At 37.5% G+C, this 21,181-nt stretch overlaps 2 protein-coding genes across 3 annotated transcripts; both read left to right on the top strand.

The window, feature by feature from the left end:
* Positions 1 to 769: 769 nt before the first annotated feature.
* Positions 770 to 2,619, top strand: LOC107948883 (putative F-box protein PP2-B2). Its single transcript, XM_016883540.2, has 2 exons — positions 770 to 1,367; positions 2,040 to 2,619. Exons 1-2 carry the CDS (start codon positions 1,056 to 1,058, stop codon positions 2,109 to 2,111), a joined length of 384 nt encoding a protein of 127 aa, XP_016739029.2. The 5' UTR covers positions 770 to 1,055; the 3' UTR covers positions 2,112 to 2,619.
* Positions 2,620 to 12,790: 10,171 nt separating this feature from the next.
* Positions 12,791 to 14,377, top strand: LOC107948882 (cullin-1-like). Of its 2 annotated transcripts, none has more exons than XR_001697581.2 (4): positions 12,791 to 13,536; positions 13,615 to 13,734; positions 13,832 to 13,911; positions 14,036 to 14,377. XR_001697581.2 is itself a non-coding variant. In XM_016883538.2 (4 exons), exons 1-4 carry the CDS (start codon positions 13,425 to 13,427, stop codon positions 14,085 to 14,087), a joined length of 339 nt encoding a protein of 112 aa, XP_016739027.1. In that variant the 5' UTR covers positions 12,791 to 13,424; the 3' UTR covers positions 14,088 to 14,377. The 2 variants fall into 2 exon arrangements, 1 of the variants encoding a protein (XP_016739027.1); XM_016883538.2 differs by having other exon boundaries at positions 13,640 to 13,734.
* Positions 14,378 to 21,181: the final 6,804 nt, after the last annotated feature.

Genomic DNA, 21,181 nt, shown 5'->3' with positions numbered 1-21,181 from the left:
TTATATAACATAGAAATATCTTACAGAGTGGACATTATAACTAGAGTGTTCCAATAGAGAAATTGTTTTATTAAAGTTATGTAACTTTGTATAAATAATAGAGTGTATTTTATCTGTTTTTTTGTTTAAATATATTTAGATTAAATAGAATGTCTCAAATAAAATATGTTAAAAAGGCGATATAGTTATTTGTGTTTGCAATATATAAATATAAAATGATGCTATATCAGTAATTATATTAATAATATTAATATTAATTTTAAAATATTGAATTAATTATCATTATAGTTTAGGGTTTATAGTTTAGGGTGTATGGTTTAGGGTTTAATTTTTAGTGTTTAGGGATAAATATAGGGATCAGGGTGCAATTGTATATATGAATTTTAATTTGATCTAGTTCTTGTAAATTATTAACACAATTATTGATATAACACTACTTTATATTTATATTGCATACATAAATATTTATATTTATTAAATATAAAAATATATTGATGTATTTATTTTTTAAAATGTCTATGATTAAATCAAAAATAAAAACTTAAAAATTTAATATTTAAAGTTTTAGTCTATATTTCAATTAAAAAATTTAATATTCAAAATGAAAAAAATTCAAAAAAATGATAATCTCAACATAAAAATTTTGAAAGAAAAAAATAGAAAAAAATATGTTAAAAATAAAAAAAAATTAAATTAAAAAATAATAAAATTCATGAATTACCGGCATTTTTTTAAAAAACGCCGCAAAAGGCCATTATTTTTTTTATAAAAAAACGCAAAACACCACTGACTCCCAAAAGTTATTTTTTGGTTACCCGCTCGTTATCCAAATCCCCCAAATTTCTTTTTCCCTTCTACTCTCAAAATTTGCCCCCAAATTTCCTTTTTCTTTTTCATTTCACTGCACTAAATTCACCCACCATAGCTACTCCTTTTCTTCTTCTTTTTCTTTCTTAGTATTATTTCTTACATACTTTCTATGCATACTTCCATACTAAATCGATATTTATGTATACTTGGTATCTCGCTTACTACAAATCGATATTTCGGATCTCATGAAAATCGAGGTTTCTGAAATGGAAGAAAGAAAAGGAAAGGGAAAGATCATGTGCGGCACTCTCGACCTGAGTGCTCACCCACTAGATTGTATCACCCTCATTATTTCCTTTACCTCCCCTCGAGATGCCTGTAGATTGTCGCTTGTTTCAACTGCTTTTAATTCGGCTACTGAATCCGATGCTGTTTGGGAAAGCTTCTTGCCATCCCAATACCAGGCATTAATTCCCTCATCGCTCTCTTTCTCGTCCAAGAAACAACTTTATCTTAGCCTCTGTGAAAATCCCCTTCTCATTGAAGCTGGACGAAAGGTAATTTCATCCTTTCTCTTTCAAGTTGTAATAAAAATTTCCCTAGCATTGTTATATAATTTAATGTCCATTTAGGGTTTACAGGTTAAAAATCTGAAAATCTAATAGTCATATTTAGCTTTTGGATGCTTCATTTTCTGAAAGCAAAATCATTATAATCCTATTAATATCACCTGTTGTTTTGTCCAATCATATTATTATTGTGAATTTTAAGTTCTTGAAATATTATTTTCCTTTGATCTGAATATGGCTTGTTTCCCTTACATGGGAAAAAACAGCAAGGAAATTTATCTGGTTTTTCTTTTTCTTTTGATTTTTGAAGGCAAAAACTGTATTGGGATAAAACAAGGATAAATTTAAATAATTGAATTATTAAGATATATTATTTTAATTTATATGGAAATTTTGTCTAATATTTCCCTTATATGTTTGATTTTATCTAATGGTGTTTGTTGTTGGGGATTTACTTCGATTCACCAAAAAGAGAGAGAAAAAAAGGGCAACTAAGAGAAGTAAGAAGCTTAGAAAGTACTTTGGAGAAGCTTTTGACATATTAATTACGAACTATGTCATTGTTGCCTGAATCTTTTTCTTAACAATTCCTATGTTGTTTATATCTATTTTTAGTTCTTTTGTTCTTTACATATAATTTAGTTGATATTGATGAAACAGAGTTTTTGGCTGGAAAGAGGGAGTGGGAAGAAATGTTACATGCTGTCACCTAGGGACCTTACCATTATATGAGTGTCGACACCCCATGGTATTGGAGATGGGTGTCTATACCCGAGGCCAGGTTATTCTCTCCTCCTTGCCATGCTGGCTGGGTCTAAATCCATCTTTTAAATTCAAAATAATTGAAAATCTTTTAAGAGAAAATACTTGCATATTCATCTTTGATGGATACCTCTGTTTGAATAAGAGAACTTCTCTTTTAACTTCTAAGGTTGATAGGTTCATGTTGAGTTACTGGAGTTTTCATTTTATTTTTGTATATAGTTGTAGCCTTTTCTCATTAATGTTTAAGCTAAAAGAAACATAGCATTAAAGTATTCTTTTATTGGCCTTATGAATCAAAAATTTATACTATTATTTATATATGAAGTGATTTTCATTGGAAATGTATTTTATTGTAGATCTTACTAGTCGAAGTTGATCTTTCCTTTCTTAGAAGAATGTTTTTGTAAATTGTTTTTACTTTTTTGTCTCATAACGTATCTCATTAACTTAATGATTGTGACAGCCCTAATGTGACCCTAGTCGGAAAGTGGTTTCGGGACCACAAAACCGAGTCATAAAAATAATTAACCGTCATATTTGATACTTATTATATGTATATATGCATGTGTGAAAATTTCATGTTTGAATTTTGTTAATTGTAAGTGAATTTTATTAAATAGGACTTGTGTAAGAAAATTTAGAAATGTGCTAGGCAAATGTTAAAGTGGCCTATTAATGCATGTTATAAAAATTATGGGTTTGCATGTCAAATTAACCAAAAAATCAAGATGGTGGCCGGCCATGCTATGGGTTAAAGCATATTATAAACATTTTGTGTTAATGTTTTATGTTAGAAATAATAAAATAAAAGGTTAGTAATAAAGTAATGAAAAGGGAGGGGTGATGAAAACAAAGTTGTCTCATCCATGCTCCCCCATTGCCGTGACTTGAGGAAGGAAGAAGAAGAGGATTCTCTTGCTTCATGTTCGGTTGGTTGATGTTTAGGAAGAGCTCAAGAGCCTAGAGGATCAAAGTTGGATAAGGGGAAAAAAAAAGTGATCGAATAGCCGTCGAAATCGTTCGACAACATCCGAGGTAAGTCTTCGAGTAATGAAACTTAGTTTATGATTTGATTAAGTCATGACATATAAGCATAACAAATAAACGGTGATATTATGATTCTACTTGAATTATATATTGAGGTGATTAGTTTATACCTATGACGGGTAGCCGAATGTGTATAGAGATCATGTTATAAAGCCAATCAAAATCATTCTCTTTGTATGTGGCTATTGAGCCGAAATTGGTAAGGTGTGATAAGTGTCTTGTGTTTGAGCTTTAGTAATGAAAATGAAATATGGATGTGTCATGATTTATTGATATTTGTGCATGATTATCTGAATGATATCCGGGCTAAGTCCCGAAGGCATTTGTGCTAGTGACTATATCCGGGCTAAGTCCCGAAGGCATTTGTGCTAGTGACTATATCCGGGCTAAGTCCCGAAGGCATTCATGCTAGTGACTATATCGGGGCTAAGACCCGAAGGCATTTGTGCGAGTTGCTTTATCCGGCTAAATCCCGAAGATACTTGGGCTTGGAAGCGAGCGATCTTGCTGTAATAATTTCGATTAATACGCTCATAAAATACAAACGATAAGGTATGTTTCGTATATGCATCGGAAAGGTTGATTCCTTTCAAATAGTACTCGCTCAATTGATTAACGAGCTTCCGGCCTCTAGTTAGGTTTGATACCCTGTGTATGAATATATTGGTTGAAGCGTGAAGAAATTATGATTTTGAGAATGTGCATATATGAAACTATTCATTTAGTCATATGAACACTATACTTTAGTCGTAAATAATTTCGTTACTCAAAACTTACTAAGCATTAAATGCTTATTCCGTTTCTTTAATTCTCTGTTTTATAGATTTTTGTTCGTCAGCTATCGGACTCGGGATTGTCGAAGTCAAAGTCGTCCACACTATCTAAGCCCTTTTGGTACTCTTTTAGTTAAACGTTGATAATGGCATGTATAGGACTAACCTTTGTTGTTAATCAAGTACCTTTGGTAATGTGTATATATTCGGATAGCCATGCGAAAATGGCTTAAATATTTTGAGCATAGTATTAAAATCATTTTGTATATATATGGTTATTGAGAGGTGTGGAAATGCTTGGCAATGATTAGCCATTGGAATGGTTAATCACGATCATATTTGGTGCTATGTATGTCCAATGGCTAGTTGAGTCATGGAAACTATGAAATAGGTGAAATTTACCTTAAAATAGATGGTGACAGCAGTAGTAATGTGAGTTTGAAAATTTACTAAAAATAGTATGAATGTAATTAAATAATGAATAAATTATGTAATCGAACCTTGATGAGTCTATTTTCATATGGAAGAAGAAAAACAACCATATGAGCCGTATTTTATGAGATGTTTAAGTTTTCGTGAAACAGGACAAGAGCGATTACTGGATCCCCTATTCTGACTTTGAAAATTTACCATAAATTAACCAGAGACAGTTAGAATTCATGCTTTATATTTATAGATTCCGTTTTGAGTCTAGTTTCATTATAAAGAAACGGCATAATTATTAAAGCTCTGTAGAGGGAGATATCTAAGTCGTAATGCATGAAGGTCAGAGTAGTCAAACCCTGAAACAGGATAGACTTTAACTAATAAACTGTACTAATTGGCTTGACCAAAAATTCTAGAAAAAACTTTGTAGATGGAAATATGAGTCTAGTTTCAGGAAAAATTTACGGAATCGGTTTTCGAGTTTTGGAACTCGAGATATGATTTTTAAGGTGACAGTGACGCAGTTAGCCAGCTTATCTGGAAATTTTAAAATGAACTGTGTAAATGAATGAATTAAGTCTGTTAACACCTCGTGTTCGACTCCGGCAACGGTCTCGAGTACGGGGCGTTACAATTTTATTGGTATCAGAGCTACGGTTTAGTCGATTCTAGGACTACCGTAATACGTTCGGGTCTAGCTATACATGCCATTGTGTGTCTATTTGATAGTGTGGTGATTTCTGACAGTTAAAAATGTATTTGTTTATAGTAATGGATCCCGATCCCAACCGACCGGTAGCTGATGATCTTGAGAGTGTAGCGCCTACTCCCGCACAAGGGACAGTGCCGGTGGACTCTCAACCTATTGCTAGTAATCAGAATGACGAAGCTAGACAGGCTTTTTATAGCGTAATGAATGATTGGTTCAACCAATACATTCGAACTAATACGACTGTTCCACAACCCCCATTTCCGACTAATACAACCCCTGCACCTGCGATACCTCCGGTAACTGACCAGATAAGGTTAAATAAGCCCCAGTTGATAGAATCCGAAAACATGGGGCTACTGAATTTAAAGTTACAGACAGCGACGATGCCGAGCAAGCTGAATTTTGGTTGGACAACACTATTCGGGTACTTGATGAACTATCTTGCACACCCGATGAATGCCTAAAGTGTACGATCTCCTTGCTACGTGATTCTGCCTACTATTGGTGGAATACGTTGATTTCTGTTGTGCCCAGAGAGCAAGTAACTTGGGAGTTTTTCCAAACCGAGTTTCGAAAAAAGTATATCAGCCAGAGATTCATTGATCAAAAATGAAAAGAATTTCTTGAACTTAAACAAGGTTCCATGTCGGTTACTGATTATGAACGAAAGTTTGTAAGGCTTAGCCGGTACGCTCGAGAATGCATTTCTTCAGAAGCTGTGATGTGTAAACGTTTTGAAGATGGACTGAACGATGATATAAAGCTGTATGTTGGCATTTTAGAAATCAGAGAATTTGTGGTACTTGTCGAGCGAGCTTGCAAAGCCGAAGAGCTCAGTAAGGAGAAAAGAAAAGCTGATATGGGAGCAAAGGAGTTTCGTAAGAGATCTTCGGAAAAGCCCTTTCAACAGTCATCGAAGAAATTTAGAGATGATTTAGGCCGACCTAGAGACACGTCGGGCTTTTCTAGACGAGACCGAGATCGACCCCCTGTGAGGACACGAGTTACTTCGGTCGCCAGTGTTGGAAATGATCGTCGAGGCAGAACAGTTGACCACTTTATTAAAGATTGCCCGAGATTGTCTGAACATAATGTAAATCAGAGTGGGAAACCGGGTGCTACTACTGCTCGAGGTAGACCATTTAAAAATGCGGGGAATGCTAGTGGCGGTCAGAGAGGATCTAGAGATGTTACCACCAGATCTGAGGCTCGTGCTCCTGCCAGAGCTTATGCTATACGTGCACGCGAGGATGCTTCTTCGCCTGATGTTATTACCGGTACATTCACTCTCTTTGATACTAATGTGATTGCATTGATTGACCCGTGTTCTACTCATTCTTATATATGTGAGACTTTAGCATCCAGTAAGACTTTACCTATTGAGTCTACTGAGTTCGTTATTAGAGTGTCGAATCCCTTGGGTCATTGTGTGCTTGTTGATAAGGTGTGTAAGAAATGTCCCCTAGTAATTCGAGGTTCCTGTTTTCCGGCGGACTTGATGCTTTTACCGTTTGATGAATTTGATGTTATTCTCGGTTTGGATTGGTTGACCGTGCATGATGCGGTTGTGAATTGTAAAAGCAAGACTATTGATTTGAGGTGTGCAAATAATGAGATAATCCGAGTTGAGTCTACTGTCTTGAATGGATTGCCAACAATAATATCCTCGATGTTAGCTCAAAAATATGTGAGAAAGGGGTGTGAAGTGTATCTTGCATACGTGCTTGATAATGAAAAATCAGGAAAGAAACTTGAATCGGTACCAGTGGTTTGTGAATATCCGGATGTTTTTCCCGAAGAATTACCGGGGTTACCACCTGTTCGGGAAGTAGAGTTTGGCATCGAACTTGTACCTGGGACTACATCGATTTCGATAGCTCCGTATCATATGGCACCAACGGAATTGAAAGAATTAAAAACTCAGTTGCAAGAGTTGATGGATAGAGGTTTTGCTCGACCGAGTTTCTCGCCTTGGGGTGCATCAGTATTGTTTGTGAAAAAGAAGGACGGAACCATGAGGTTGTGCATCGACTATCGTCAGCTAAATAAAGTGACAATAAAGAATAAATATCCGTTACCGCGTATTGATGATTTGTTTGATCAACTAAAGGGAGCCTCAGTGTTTTCAAAGATAGATTTGAGATCGGGTTATTATCAGTTGCGAATTCGAGGTTCGGATATACCCAAAACTGCTTTCAGAACGAGATACGGTCACTACGAGTTTTTAGTGATGCCGTTTGGGCTCACTAAAACCCCGGCGGTATTTATGGATTTGATGAATCGAATCTTCAGACCGTATTTGGATCGGTTTGTAGTTGTGTTTATCGATGATATTTTGGTCTATTCAGAAAATGAAACCAAACATGCTGAACACTTGAGATTAGTGTTGCAGATTTTACGGGATAAGCAGTTATATGCTAAGTTCGGTAAATGTGAGTTCTGGTCTAGAGAAGTTAGCTTTTTGGGACATGTGGTATCTGCATCGGGTATTCGAGTTGATCTGAGCAAAATTTCAGCCATACTTAACTGGAAGCCTCCGAGAAACATTACTGAGGTTCGGAGCTTTTTGGGACTTGCCGGTTACTACAGACGCTTTGTAAAGGGTTTCTCGATGATAGCCACACCAATAACGAAACTACTTCAGAAAGATGTTAAGTTTGAATGGACAGAAAAATGTCAGAAAAGTTTCGATCAATTGAAAACTTATTTGACTGAAGCTCCAGTACTAGTGCAGCCCGAATCAGGCAAGGAGTTTGTCATCTACAGTGATGCATCCTTACTTGGGCTGGGTTGTGTATTGATGCAAGAAGGTCGAGTTGTAGCTTATGCATCGAGACAATTGAAGTCACATGAGAAAAATTATCCAACCCATGATCTCGAATTAGCTGCCATCGTATTCGCTTTGAAAATATGGCGACATTACTTATTTGGTGAGAAGTGCCATGTATATTCGGATCACAAAAGTCTCAAATATTTGATGACTCAAAGAGACTTGAATCTGCGACAAAGGCGTTGGCTTGAGTTGTTGAAAGATTATGAACTTGTCATTGATTATCACCCGGGAAAGGCTAATGTGGTTGCGGATGCCTTAAGTCGTAAATCACTGTTTTCTTTACGAGCGATGAATGTACACTTGTCTGTTCTATCCGACAATGTGTTAGTAGCAGACTTAAAGGCCAAACCATTGTTGATTCATCAAATTCGTGAAGCTCAGAAAGTCGATGATGAATTGGTTGCAAAACGGGCTGAATGTGTTTCGGATAGGGAATTAGAGTTTCAAATTGGCGATGACGATTGTTTGAGGTTCAGAAGTCGTTGGTGTGTTCCAAGAAATTCAGAACTTATTTCGATGATTCTGAACGAAGCTCATTGTAGCCGAATATCAATTCACCCCGGGAGTACGAAAATGTACAACGATCTGAGACGTCAGTTTTGGTGGCATGGTATGAAACGAGACATTTCCTATTTTGTTTCGAAGTGTTTAATATGTCAACAAGTGAAAGCAGAACATCAAGTGCCTACAGGTTTACTTCAGCCGATCATGATACCTGAATGGAAATGGGATCGAGTCACCATGGATTTTGTATCTGGGTTGCCATTGTCGGCAACTAAGAAAGATGCGATTTGGGTTGTTGTTGATAGACTGACTAAGTCGGCTCATTTTATTCCCGTACGTACGGATTACTCATTGGATAAACTAGCTGAATTGTATGTTTCTCAGATTGTAAAATTACACGGGGTACCTATTTCTATTGTGTCAGATAGAGATCCGAGATTCACATCTCGATTTTGGAAGAAATTGCAAGAAGCTTTGGGTACCAAGTTGCATTTTAGCACCGCTTTTCATCCCCAGACCGATGGTCAATCCGAGCGGATAATTCAGATACTCGAGGATATGTTGAGATGTTGCATCCTTGAGTTTAGTGGTTCATGGGAGCGGTATTTACCTTTGATTGAATTCGCTTACAACAATAATTTTCAATCAAGTATTAAGATGGCGCCTTACGAGGCTTTGTACGGTCGTAAATGCCGTACACCATTGTTTTGGACCGAGCTCAGTGAAAGTAAAATTTTCGGAGTTGATTTGATTAAAGATGCTGAGCAGAAAGTAAAAATAATTCGTGAAAGTCTGAAGGCAGCATCAGATCGTCAGAAGTCGTACGCGGATTTCAAACGAAGAGATATTGAGTATCAGGTGGGAGACAAAGTGTTTCTTAAAGTTTCACCTTGGAAAAAGATACTCAGATTTGGCCGTAAGGGCAAACTGAGTCCGAGGTTCATAGGGCCGTATGAAATATCCGAACGAGTTGGCCCAGTGGCATATAGATTGATTTTACCCCCTGACCTCGAGAAGATTCACAACGTTTTTCATGTCTCAATGCTTCGACGTTACAGATCTGATCCTTCGCACATAATAAATCCCTCCGAGGTTGAAATTCAAGCCGATATGAGTTATGAAGAAGAACCGATTCGCATCCTAGCTCGTGAAGTGAAAGAGTTGCGAAACAAGAGGGTTCCGTTAGTAAAGGTGTTATGGCTCAAACACGGGATCGAAGAAGCTACTTGGGAAACCGAGAACTCTATGAAAGAACGATACCCAAACCTATTTCCCGGTAAGATTTTCGGGGACGAAAATTTCTTAAGTGGGGGAGAGTTGTGACAGCCCTAATGTGACCTTAGTCGGAAAGTGGTTTAGGGACCACAAAACCGAGTCATAAAAATAATTACCCGTCATATTTGATGCTTATTATATGTATATATGCATGTGTGAAAATTTCATGTTTGAATTTTGTTAATTGTAAGTGAATTTTATTAAATAGGACTTGTGTAAGAAAATTTAGAAATGTGCTAGGCAAATGTTAAAGTGGCCTATTGATGCATGTTATAAAAATGATGGGTTTGCATGTCAAATTAACCAAAAAATCAAGATGGTGGCCGGCCATGCTATGGGTTAAAGCATATTATAAACATTTTGTGTTAATGTTTTATGTTAGAAATAATAAAATAAAAGGTTAGTAATAAAGTAATGAAAAGGGAGGGGTGATGAAAACAAAGTTGTCTCATCCATACTCCCCCATTGCCGTGACTTGAGGAAGGAAGAAGAAGAGGATTCTCTTGCTTCATGTTCGGTTGGTTGATGTTTAGGAAGAGCTCAAGAGCCTAGAGGATCAAAGTTGGATAAGGGAAAGGAAAAAGTGATCGAATAGCCGTCGAAATCGTTCGACAACATCCGAGGTAAGTCTTCGAGTAATGAAACTTAGTTTATGATTTGATTAAGTCATGACATATAAGCATAACAAATAAATGGTGATATTATGATTCTACTTGAATTATATATTGAGGTGATTGGTTTATACCTATGACGGGTAGCCGAATGTGTATAGAGATCATGTTATAAAGCCAATCAAAATCATGCTCTTTGTATGTGGCTATTGAGCCGAAATTGGTAAGGTTTGATAAGTGTCTTGTGTTTGAGCTTTAGTAATAAAAATGAAATATGGATGTGTCATGATTTATTGATATTTGTGCATGATTATTCGAATGATATCCGGGCTAAGTCCCGAAGACATTTGTGCTAGTGACTATATCCGGGCTAAGTCCCGATGGCATTTGTGCTAGTGACTATATCCGGGCTAAGTCCCGAAGGCATTCATGCTAGTGACTATATCCGGGCTAAGACCCGAAGGCATTTGTGCGAGTTGCTATATCCGGCTAAATCCCGAAGATACTTGGGTTTGGAAGCGAGCGATCTTGCTGTAATAATTTCGATTAATACGCTCATAAAATACAAACGATAAGGTATGTTTCGTATATGCATCGGAAAGGTTGATTCCTTTCAAATAGTACTCGCTCAATTGATTAACGAGCTTCCGGCCTCTAGTTAGGTTTGATACCCTGTGTATGAATATATTGGTTGAAGCGTGAATAAATTATGATTTTGAGAATGTGCATATATGAAATTATTCATTTAGTCATATGAACGCTATACTTTAGTAGTAAATAATTTCGTTACTCAAAACTTACTAAGCATTAAATGCTTATTCTGTTTCTTTAATTCTCTGTTTTATAGATTTTTGTTCGTCAGCTATCGGACTCGGGATTGTCGAAGTCGAAGTCGTCCACACTATCTAAGCCCTTTTGGTACTCTTTTAGTTAAACGTTGATAATGGCATGTATAGGACTAACCTTTGTTGTTAATCAAGTACCTTTGGTAATGTGTATATATTTGGATAGCCATGCGAAAATGGCTTAAATATTTTGAGCATAGTATTAAAATAATTTTGTATATATATGGTTGTTGAGAGGTGTGGAAATGCTTGGCAATGATTAGCCATTGGAATGGTTAATCACAATCATATTTGGTGCTATGTATGTCCAATGGCTAGTTGAATCATGGAAACTATGAAATAGGTGAAATTTACCTTAAAATAGATGCTGACAGCAGCAGTGATGTGAGTTTGAAAATTCACTAAAAATAGTAGGAATGTAATTAAATAATGAATAAATTATGTAATCGAACCTTGATGAGTCTATTTTCATATGGAAGAAGCGAAACGATCATATGAGCCGTATTTTATGAGATGTTTAAGTTTTCGTGAAACAAGACCAGAGCGATTACTGGATCCCCTGTTCTTACTTTGAAAATTTACCATAAATTAACCAGAGACAATTAGAAGTCATGCTTTATATGTATAGATTCATTTTTGAGTCTAGTTTCATTAGAAATAAACGGCGTAAGTATTGAAGCTCTGTACAGGGAGATATCTAAGTTGTAATGCATGAAGGTCAGAGTAGTCGAACCCTGAATCAGGGGAGACTTTAACTAATAAACTGTACTAACTGGCTTGACCAAAAATTCTAGAAAAAAATTTGTATATGGAAATATGAGTCTAGTTTCAGGAAAAATTTACAGAATCGGTTTTCGAGTTTTGGAACTTGAGATATGATTTTTAAGGTGACAGTGACGCAGTTAGCCAGCTTATCTGGAAATTTTAAAATGAACTGTGTAAATGAATGAATTAAGTCCGTTAACACCTCGTGTTCGACTCCGGAAACGGTCTCGAGTACGGGGCGTTACAATGATTATGTTAAAAATTATGCACCTTTAGTTTACTCGTATAACTGCTCATAGGTGCGGTGTGCTTTGTAGAAAAGGTGAAAATTTTGATGTAGAAGACAAGCTTCCAGCTTTTATGTTGATTTCATATGCTTTGGGCTTGCTATTTCTGAAATAGTAATAGGATTAATAAGCAATGGCTGGTTCAATTGGAGGTTATTTTTTGTCTAAGCCTAAGATATTGTTTGATATTTGTGAAGTTGGAATTTAAGAGTTGAGACATAAGGAAGAGTAAAATAAATGTTGTCAGCATGTTAGCACCACAGTTCAATGGTTATATACTTAAAAAGAAGATTCATAATAATTAATTAATTTACATCATCAAGTGGATTTTTGTTTTTAAGTTTTTTATTACAATAACTATTAATGTCTTGGTGTTATCTAAACCATTAGGGTTGCTCTCAAAGAATCTTCTTACATTCACACTTTGAATTTTTATGATATTTATCTTCAAAAGTTGGCAAATTACATCATTTGCTATTTTTTAATTAATGGAAGTTTCAAAATTCGAATGAGTTTTGAGCCATTTTTCGAGTTTGGTTACTTTTTTTAATTTCTAATCTAAATTGATTTCAAATTAAATTTGGATGGTTAATTATGTATTATTTGTACTGCAATTTATAGTTGTAATATATATATTTTTTAATTTGAAAAACATTTTGTCCTGATTAATAGTCAGAATTTGTCTCCTCAAATAATAGCACCGTATATCATTTTAAATTAGTTTTCATTCTTGCAGATTTTAAAATGGAGTAACCTATAACATTTTGTCCTGAGTAACTATGGTGGATACGTTTATTGGTTTTTTTTTCTTTGCTAAACTAAGTCATGAAGGTTCTTCTTGGATAGCAATTTATTGAGGGGGTGGAATATTTTTCTTAAACTAACAAAATGGGTGCAAAGTAGTATTTAAGCATTTCAAGCTGGCAAGGTGTTTATTTATCATCATTATTGTTGTGCTTGTGCAGTTCTCCTAACTGTTAAGTTTGATATGCCTTTGATGCACCAACTACTTTAGACTATGATTTTCCCAACCCTTGATGGAATAGATGATAATCTGCATAATTTAATTGTTTCTAATATTAACCTTCTGGTTCTAAGTGCTGATATTCACTCATTTACACAGGCTTCAAATGCTCCGGGTGTGCAGGAATAGGTAAACATCCCAACTTTTACAGCTATGGATTTTCTTGAAATCACTATGGATGTTGATTATCTTCTACTCATCAGGTCCTTATAAGGAAAATAATCAAGCTGCACGACAAGTATATGGCATATGTGACCGACTGTTTTCAAAACCATACTCTCTTCCACAAGGTTTGTGTTCTAATATCTAAAATTTTAATAAGGATCGTGTTCAATGATTTCATCTAAAACATCCTGGTGATTTGACAGTGACTGTTCTAATATCTAAACTCAGCTGCACATCCTGGGATTGATTTGACAGTGACTGTTCTCACAACAGGATTCTGGCCAAGTTATAAATCATTTGACCTCAATCTCCCTGCCAAGATGGTAATAATTGAAGATGATATTCCTTGATGACGGGACTTACTTTATTTCTCCACTGTGTGTTTAGAACTGTTATTTATATTTAACATCATTGTTTCAGGTCAAGTGTGTAGAAGTTTTCAAAGGGTTCTATGAAACAAAAACAAAACACAGAAAGCTTACATGCATATACTCACAGCGGTATCGTTTTGTATTTTTGCATTCTCATAATTTAACTGTATATTGTTTTTCTGGATATTGTTTTTATGATTACTTTTGTGTGGCAATAGCTCTTTTATGTTTTGACTGGTGGCAAATGGAATAGGAAAAACCAACTACACTTTGCGGTCCAAGAACAATTTGCAGGAGGCACATAATGACTAGCTCCTACCTCTACGAATGCTTGTGGGAGGCATTGCAGCAGCGAATAAGGATGATAACATGCAGTTGACACCGTATGTGCTATGAATCCGAATTCAGGTGTGACTTTTAGATATTTTATTTGTAAAAAAGTATTAGAGTGTCTTATGTTTGTATGTTAGTTAAGCAGATTATAGATAGAACCTGCAGGAGGATCAACTAATTAGTTGATCAAAAGCTACACCCTATTTTGTAATCATCTACTTGCATATTTGCATATACTTAATAATAATCTCGTGTCAACTAATTATTCTAATTTTTTATTTAATTGTTTTGTTTCAACATTTTATTTTTATTTGAGTTGAAAGAAGAAAATTTATTATTAATTAATTTTATTTTGCATATACTTTTGGATTTCAATTGTGTTATTAATTTATTATTTTAAATTCTAAATTTAAATTCATTAATTTTTGTATTTAGTTTTAAAGTTAAAATTTTAATAGAAAATTTAATTTGATAATGAATTTTAAATTTTTTATATTTTTCATGACTTTTATAATATTTTGTAATATATTTTTTTTGAATTTCATGACTTTTAGCGGCGTTTTTGAGAAAAGCGCCGCTAAAGGTCGTGATCTTTAGCGGCGTTTGTGGGAAAAGCGCCGCTAAAGGTCGTGATCTTTAACGGCGTTTGTGGGAAAGCGCCACTAAAGGTCGTGATCTTTAGCGGTGTTTGTGGGAAAGCGCCGCTAAAGACCTTAAAAAACTCCACTAAAAGTCAATTTTGCTGCAGTGCTTCTTACCAAACCTTAATATCTTCTTCCAAGGAGAAACCTTTAAGAAAACCATATCACCTACTGAGTACTCAATCTCCTTACGCTTTAAATCTACATACGACTTTTGCCTATCAGATGCTTCTTTTAACCGATCCCTGATTATTCTGACCTTATTCTCAATATCAGCTGCCAAATCTAGTCCAAGAACTTGTCGCTCTCCTAGCTCCGTCCAACAACTAGGTGTATGACACCTTCGTCCATACAGTGCTTCATACGGTGCCATTCGAATACTCGCCTGGTAACTGTTATTGTACGCAAATTCTGACAACAGCAAGTACTCCTCCCAACTACCTCGAAAGTCCATTACGCATCCCCTCAACATGTCCTCCAGAATCTGAATAACCCTTTCCGACTGACCATCAGTTTAGGGATGGAAAGCTGTATTAAAGTTCAATCGCGTCCCCAACGCCTCATGCAACTTTTGCCAAAACCGAGATGTGAATCTGGGATCCCTGTCAGAGATAATCGAAACTGGGACTCCATGAAGTCGGACAATCTCCGCCACATACAACTTGGCTAACTTTTGAAGTGAAAAGTCAGTACGTACAGGTATGAAATGGGCTGATTTGGTCAACCTATCCATAATCACCCACACCGAGTCTTTCTTCGATGGTGTTAAGGGTAGCCCACTCACAAAGTCCATGGTTACCCTCTCCCACTTCCAAAGTGGTATCTTCACTGGCTGCAACAGACCAGAAGGTAATTGATGCTCAGCTTTCACTTGCTGGCATGTCAGACATTTCCCTACAAACTCCGTTACTTCTCGTTTAAGTCCAGGCTACCAGAACAATTCTTGTAAGTCGTGATACAACTTGTTCCCTCCAGGATGCATGGCACAAAGTCCCCAATAAGCTTCCTTCAAAATTGTCTGCCTTAAATCAGAGTCCTTCGAAACACAAATTCTTCCTCGGAAGCACAGAACTCCATCGTCATTTAACCCAAACTCAAAAGTTTCCCTTTCCTTAACTTGTTGAAAACGAGCGACCAAAGACTCATCGTTCAACTGCTTTTCCTTAATCTAATCCACCCAGGTTGGTCTCACTTGCAACTCAGCCAACAAACTTCCATCATCATATCGACTCAGACGAGCAAACATTGCTCTCAAATCAGATACAGTTCTACGACTTAGAGCATCGGCTACCACATTAGCCTTGCCCGGGTGATACTCGATCAAACAGTCATAATCCTTAAGCAACTCAATCCATCTCCTTTGCCTAAGGTTCATCTCCTTCTGAGTCAACAAATACTTAAGACTCTTATGGTCTGTGAATATAATACACCTTTCTCCGTACAAGTAATGTCTCCAAATCTTAAGTGCAAATATCACTGCTGCCAACTCCAAATCATGAGTAGGATAGTTCTCCTCGTGAGGCTTAAGCTGTCGTGATGCATATGCGACCACCTTACCCTCTTGCATTAACACGCAGCCCAAACCTACATGTGATGCGTCACTGTACATAGTAAAATCCTTCCTAGACTCCGGCTAAATTAACACATGTGCTTCAGTCAGAACTTTCTTCAACTTCTCAAAAGCTTCCTGCTGCTTCTCAGTCCATACAAACGGTACTCATTTCCTTATGAGTTTTGTTAGAGGTGCTGCCATCACAGAAAAACCTTCCACAAACCTTCTGTAGTATCCTGCCAATCCTAGAAAACTCTGTATTTCCGACACTAACCTAGGTAGTTTCCACTCAAAAATTGCTTCAATTTTTCGAGGGTTCACCCTAATCCCCTCAGCAGAGACCACATGGCCTAAGAAGGTTACTTCCCTCAACCAAAATTCACACTTGCTGAACTTCGCATAAAGTTCATTCTCCTTTAACACTTGCAACACTATACGAAGATGCTCATCATGCTTCGCTTCCGTTTCAGAATATACCAGGATATCGTCAATAAAGACGACTACAAACAGATCCAAAAATGGTTGGAACACACGATTCATCAGATCCATAAACGCTGCAGGAGCGTTCGTCAGTCCAAACGACATAACCAGAAACTCGTAATGACCATACCGAGTCCTGAATGTCGTCTTATGTATATCTACCTATTTGACCCTTAACTGATGATATCCAGATCGAAGGTCGATCTTGGAAAATACAGAAGCTCCTCTAAGCTGGTCGAACAGATCGTCAGTTTGTTCAACTGGCGATAATCAATGCACATCCGCATCGTACCATCTTTCTTTTTCACGAATTGCACCGATACTCCCCATGGAGACACGCTTGGCCTAATAAAGCCTCTATCCAACAACTCTTGAATTTGTGCCTTTAACTCCACTAACTCCTTCGGTGCCATCCTATATGGTGCGATGGACACGGGCGCCATTCCAGGCAACAAGTCGATTCCAAACTCAACTTCTCAATTCGGAGGCAATCCCAGAAGTTCCTCCGGAAAAACATGTTGGAACTCCTTTACGGTCTTAACCTTATCCACTGTCAGACCCTCCTCTTCCGACTGACTTACAAATGCCAAGTAGGCCTCACAACCTTTCCGAATCCACTTTTCGGCTCTTAATGCCGACACCACATTGGACAAATAATCCCTTCGCTCACCTATCACCATAACCTCCTCATCCTCTGTGGTCCTTAACACCATTCGTTTAGCGGCATATCCAAAGTCGCTTTATGCTTAACAAGCTAGTCCATTCCCAGAATGAAATCAAACTCTCTGAACGGTAACTCTATCAGATCTCCAGGGAAAATCCTACCTTGAGTTTCTAAGGGTACATCCCTATACAGTTTGTCTACCCTAACCGAGTGACCCAAAGGACTTAGCACAGATACCCCACTCACAATCTTCTCAGAGTGCACACCCAATGACCCAGATATGGCACATGCAACATAGGAATGAGTAGATCCAATATCCACCAAAGCAGTATACGGCATGCTAGAAACCAAAAACGTACCAATTATGACGTCAGGTGCGTCACCCTCCTCTCAGCGACAAGCTGCATACACCAACGCTAGCTGTCGACCTTCAGCATTTCCGACAGTCTTGCCAGGTGCCCCTCGACCTCGACCATTTCTATTTCCGCCCCTACCTTGTCCACGTCCTCTCGGTGGTTGTGGTCCACCTCCATGGGTTGAGCAACCCTCTGCATAGCAACCTGAGCCTGATCAGCTCTCTAAGGACAGTCCTTAACTCTATACTCCATAGATCCGCATCGGAAATAAGCACCGGAATGTTTCCTACACTCGCCCAAATGTACCTTACCACAGTCTCCACAGATTGGTGGTCTAACCATATTCATCGGCACTACTCGAACTGGTTCCTCCACTCTTGCTCTCTTAACATTTCTATTAGCACCACCCGAGGGTCCTGAATCCCTCCACAAATGGTTCCGATCGTTCTCTCAATTCTTCTTTTCAGCACGTTTAACCTCCTCAGCTCTCTTTGCCTTCTTCACCAAGACCGCAAAGTCACGCTCCCTCTGTGGAGCAATGAACATCGTAAGGTCATCTCTAAGACCATACTCGAAGCGCACACTTCGTTCATATTCCGTAGCGACTATGCCCACTGCATACCGGCTCAGCCTTAGAAACTCGGCCTCGTACTCAGCAACTATTTTACCTCCTTGCACCAGATTCAAGAATTCCTTTCTGCGGGCGTCCACATAACTCGCCCCAACATACTTCCCTTTAAAGGCCGTCTTAAATAGTTCCCAAGTTACCCTATCAACTGGGGTCCCTTCTCTCACAGTGAGCCACCACTGATAGGCCTCATCCCGTAGCAACGATACGGCTCCCTTCAACTTCTGCTCCACAGAGCAGTCCAAGTCGTCCATAATCCGTTCTGTGGCCTCCAACCAATATTTCGCCACATTCGGGGCTACACCAGACACACCCTTAAAGATCTCCGTTCCATTAGCCCGAAGTCGTTCAGAAATAGATCTCCGAATTTCGTTGCCAGTACTTGCCCCAGTAACCCTTTCCAGAACACGAAGCATTGCCTGTGGCAGGGCATCATCCCCGACACTGCGGTCATGAGACTCCACCTCCGTTGCTGGTGGTACCGGTGTATCCGCCGCTGGCATAAGTCCCGAAGACGAAGATCTCGCTCGAGCACTTCCTCGGCCCTGTCCACGGCCTCTTCCACGAGTGGCTCTTGTACTCATATCGTATTATCTGATTACGAAATTTTATGCATTAATTCAATATCCCAGTGTTTATTACAGATGTTTTATGAATTAGACAGTAATTCAAAGTTTGTTTTCGCAGAATCGAAGTCTAGCTACAGTTTCAGTCTCTTATCAAATTTTCCTATGGTTTCAGTATTATCCTATCTAGTGTATCCTAAAAGGGTTTCAGTACAGACAGATAATTCTAGAAAATATTCAGAGAAGTTCAGAGTAATACTTACAGGCTTGGGCCGGAGATTCAGAATGCCACCTTTTAAATATCTAAATTTTGAAAATCGAGTTTTTTTCAATCTTTATAAAATTTTTATTTTCGAAAATCTTTGTTTTTGTAAACCCATTCCACAGCCAAGTTATTGCAACTTGGCTCTGATACCACTAAATGTAACACCCCAAACTCGGCCCAGACGTTATAGCTGGATCCGACATGCCACATCGAAGCATTCAAAACATTTCATGTTGTTGTAAGTTTAAAAACTTACCATCGGTTCCTTCAGTCAATGATTCCAATTAACTTCTACTCGATTCTGATACAGATCTAACCCCTCAAACGATAACAAAAGTCGAGCCTTTAGTGATCTTAAAATTCGGCTATGTCCCTATGGCTATGCGTTTTCGGCTTTTGTAACAGTGAAGAAAAGATGAGGGTTTTGTAGAGGCTTTGTCGATAGAAACTTGGGGTTCAGAGGACTAGAGAATCGGTCAAGAAGATGAGGGAAAATAAGAGGGTTTTGACTAGAAGAAAATGGCACAAAAGAAATCAGGCTTTCGGGATTTCAACTTTTTGAGGTAATCGACTATAGGCTTAAAAACAACTGATAAAAATGGAGATAAGCAAAATGGTAGAGGGATTCTGCAAACAAGAAGAAGAAAAGAATTTGATGAAGAGAGAAAAATAAGAAAAGAAAAAAGAAAGAGGAAGAATGGTCAGGAAACGGCACAACTTACCCCTAATGCCGAACTTATACTTGGCATTTGACCTATCCGAAACTTACCCCCTAAAGAAAAACCTTGACCGGCCAACTCTTGCTCCTCAAGAGTCCACCATTTGCCCAACGCTGCTCTCCTTAATCAGCTCCTAAATCCTCTCCCTTATCCCCTCCTTACTCAATCACCTGAGCAACTCAAACTCCTCCTGACAGTCTTTTACTTGAGTTCCATTACTTACCCTTTCTAAACATAAAAATAATTCCCTTAATATGCACCCATTGTGACCTGAACCTTGGTTCTCCCTAGCATCCACACGCCACTTTTTTAGCCTTCCCAGTGGCGTCACATGCCGCATTGCCACCTGCTTCCCTGTGTTTTATTTTGCCCATTAATACTTAAAAGCCCAGTTACCCAGAACTTCTTTCTCTTTCGGAACAAAAATTAACTAAAATTACCGAGTTTTAACTTAAGCTTGGGCCTTCTAGAGGCCCACTAACATAATCAAACCTACGCCAAACAGACAACACAAAAATTAAAAAATATTTGCCAACATACACAGAATTCCCGAAAATTAGGGCTTTACATCAATAAACATTATAAACTAATTGAAATTCATTCTAATAATGATATAAGAAGGTCGCATGAGAATAAAACAAAATTCGGGGTTTTTCTGATTTAAAAGACCCCCTACACTTAAGATCTACATTGTCCTCAATGTACAAAGGTAGATATATTGAAAAAGATAAATTTATAATCATAAGATAGGGAGAGAAGTGAAAGTTCCTGAATGATGAATGAATTCCTTGAACTAGAGTTTTGGATAATAATCGGTATGAGAGTGGAGGAGGATACTCCGATGGTGTTAGAGGTTCATTAGTCGATAAGTCCTATGCCAAAAGAATAGTATATCTGGTGGTAGCTATGGTCGTGGTCGAGCAGGACATGGCAGTCGTAGAGAACCTTTCCCGGTGGAGTTTTTAGTTCCTATATGATGATGAGCTGAGGAGCTCTTTATAACTATGACAGAATCAGGAGCTTTTTAGGAAATATAAGGAAGCATAATTACTTGTAATGGAATAGCCGAAATTGATAATTGTAAAATAAAAATTATAAAATCTAATAGAAATATGCTTAAAGAAAAAATAAAAAGTAGTCTTAAAATAGAATAAAAATAAAAACATAAAATAATAAATAAAAGTTTTTAAACATC

Source organism: Gossypium hirsutum, chromosome A04, assembly GCF_007990345.1.
Source record: "Gossypium hirsutum isolate 1008001.06 chromosome A04, Gossypium_hirsutum_v2.1, whole genome shotgun sequence".
NCBI classification, from domain to species: domain Eukaryota; kingdom Viridiplantae; phylum Streptophyta; class Magnoliopsida; order Malvales; family Malvaceae; genus Gossypium; species Gossypium hirsutum.
Note: the sequence above shows the minus strand (reverse complement) of the source record. Positions and strands in the feature narration are given on the sequence as shown.